At 40.6% G+C, this 2,625-nt stretch overlaps 1 protein-coding gene across 1 annotated transcript in view; it reads right to left on the bottom strand.

Moving 5' to 3' along the window:
• Positions 1-1,501: 1,501 nt before the first annotated feature.
• The window catches only part of LOC104946461 (myosin-11-like), a gene marked incomplete at its 3' end in the record, with an annotated part of 18,001 nt that continues 16,877 nt past the window's right edge, over positions 1,502-2,625 (bottom strand). The window contains exon 23 of the mRNA XM_010772298.1: positions 1,502-1,580. Coding sequence (XP_010770600.1) covers positions 1,502-1,580 — 79 coding nt within the window. The remainder of the gene's footprint in view (positions 1,581-2,625) is intronic.

Raw genomic sequence — 2,625 nt, 5'->3', positions numbered from 1 at the left:
ACAGGGATGATAGCTCATATATGAGAATTCAAAGGTCTTTTATTTTGAAACTCTACATCAGAGTGTCCTGATTTTTTCTGAGTGACGACATGGGTTGTCCTGCTATCACCCTGAAGTAAAATAAGTCTTTGATACTGGACAGTTTTTGTTTTATTCTCATCTAAACACAGAGGGATGATTTTTTTTTTTACTCTACCGTAATGCATAGGATATTCGCGCACCGCAATATCACGTGAGGGCTGGCTTGACTAGGTTTTCCCGAGTGGAGGCTGGCTTGACCGCAGTTAGTTTAGCATACTCAGCCCGACTCAGCCTGGTTGTTCCTGGCCCTAGAACCACGATTTTATGGGGCCATTACATCACCAGAAGTCCCAATTTAAGGGGTCATTTCTCCCAAAAAACAATTATTTACTCACTATATCAACAGCGACACCAAAAATATTTTCCACCAGCCGCCACTGCAGCCTGTCTACCAATTGGATCAAATATTAAAGTCAGCCGAATTAGTGTTGATCCCGCAAAGAGACGTATTGTGTGAAAATAAATGTAAGATGTTGTTTAATTGCTGATATATTTATGATCCACGTCACGTTTTCAGTGTTGGCGGCAGTTCCTCATGTTTGACTAGAAGTCTTCTCATCAAGGCTCTATATAATATAGAGACACTACTACATACTGATATGAACCTGAAAACGAGCACAATAGGGCCTCTTTGACTACTGCATTTTTCACAGAAAGACTATGGTTCAGGATGGCATGTGGAAGCCATGATGGTAGTTGGTTAAAGTTACAATTGATCAAATTCAGAATAAGCTGCAATAAAGCTACGTAAAGGCTTCACATTCAGCCTGGTGTTTTCTGCCACACCAAGTTCCAGTTGCTTGAGCCAAGGCCAAGAAAAACAACATCAGGATGTCTCTTTATTAGCAGTGAGACATTTAACCATCTGCATGTCTCTGCAGGTACAGTGAGTAGGCAGGATCATTGAAAAGAGCGGTGACGCACTTTAACACCGCTCTGAGACCGTTGTGGTGAATCCCAGAGGACGTTTTAAAGTCACAGAGCAGCCACCAGGCCTGTTCATTAAAGTAGGACTTTTTACAAGACGGCTCCTGGTACTTATCAACTGTAAAACATCCCGCTGGGTACGCAGCTTTTATTGGAGGGGAGACTGTTGTATATCACCTCCCTTTAAACTCAGCCTCAGGGACGGGCCTCTGGAAAGCTTCTGTGTCGCTGTGATTTGTGTCCCTCTCCAGTTTATTGTCATTGATTTTTTTCATGCATCTGTGTTCTAGTTACACAACAGGTTGTTGCAGAGACAGGTCCATAAATATCCTCAGTGTTATTCACCACCACCTGAGCAAATAAAGGACTTGGTGCATGCAGGTGTGTTCATATTAAATGGTAAACATTTACTGCTGCTTTGTCACAATATTAGGCTGACGTTGTTTTTGTCTGTAATTTGTTTTGCAACTTTCTTCCTGCCCTGCAGAAATACCTGCATTTGCAAGATTCTCAAGTGTAGTCATGATGCCGAAAGGGTCTGGTCCCACTTGCCTTTTATCTTCAAAATATCCCTTAAAGACACAACCAGGAAGAGACTCATAATGACCAAAAGAGACATGATATAATTGCAAAGACACACAAAGACTACAAAAGACATAGAATGACTGCAAACGGATATAAAACAACTACAAAGACACACAAAAAGACCAGAAGACCCTCACAATAGATATATAAAAAAAGCATCTGCCACATAGACTAAAGAGACACTCAAAATGACTGTGATGAATGGAAAAACAATAACAACTAGAAAATGCATTTCCTGCAGAAAATGCGTACGAATGCTGTAAACTGTGAACATTTATGGCTGAATTTAGCTGAAAATGCAGAAAAAGCTGAATATGTTATTAGCTGAATGGTAGCTTCTTTTAGCAGCAAAAATGCAGAAAAAGCTGAATATGTTATTAGCTGAATGGTAGCTGCTTTTAGCTACAAAAATGCAGAAAAAGCTGAATATGTTATTAGCTGAATGGTAGCTGCTTTTACCTACAAACATGTAGAAAAAGCTTAATATTTAAAAGAAAAGGTTTAAAAAAGGTATGAACAACATGTATAGCCTCATTGTCCTGAAATAGCTGAATAAGTTAATAGTTGAATAGTTTGTGCAGCTGAAAGTAGGCTGAAGGAGTTAAATATCAGATGTACGTAGTAGTATAAGTTCAAGTAGCATTACATCTATAGGGCTTTTCTTTTGAAGGGGTGTTTGGTTTTGGAGAATGTGAGGTGTAGAAAAACTAAATGAGATGTCTGACATCAATCAATGGGAGGTTCGCATAAAAACAATGGTTAGGTGGGCCTGTGCGTGTGTGTGTTTGTGTGCGTGTGCGTGTGTGTGTGCGCGTGTGTGTGTGTGTAGTGTGTGTGTGTGTGTGTGTGTGTGTGTGTGTGTGTGTGTGTGTGTGTGTGTGTGTGTGTCTGTGTTTGAGAGTGTGTGTGTGTGTGTGTGTGTGTGTGTGTGTGTGTGTGTGTGTGTGTGTGTGTGTGTGTGTGTGTGTGTGTGTGTGTGTGTGTGTGTGTGTTTGAGAGTGTGTGTGTGTCTGTGTTTGAGAGTGTGTGTGT

The sequence above is a fragment of the Notothenia coriiceps genome, unplaced genomic scaffold (assembly GCF_000735185.1).
Source record: "Notothenia coriiceps isolate Sejong01 unplaced genomic scaffold, NC01 NC01_scaffold00011124, whole genome shotgun sequence".
In the NCBI taxonomy this organism is placed as follows: domain Eukaryota; kingdom Metazoa; phylum Chordata; class Actinopteri; order Perciformes; family Nototheniidae; genus Notothenia; species Notothenia coriiceps.
Note: the sequence above shows the minus strand (reverse complement) of the source record. Positions and strands in the feature narration are given on the sequence as shown.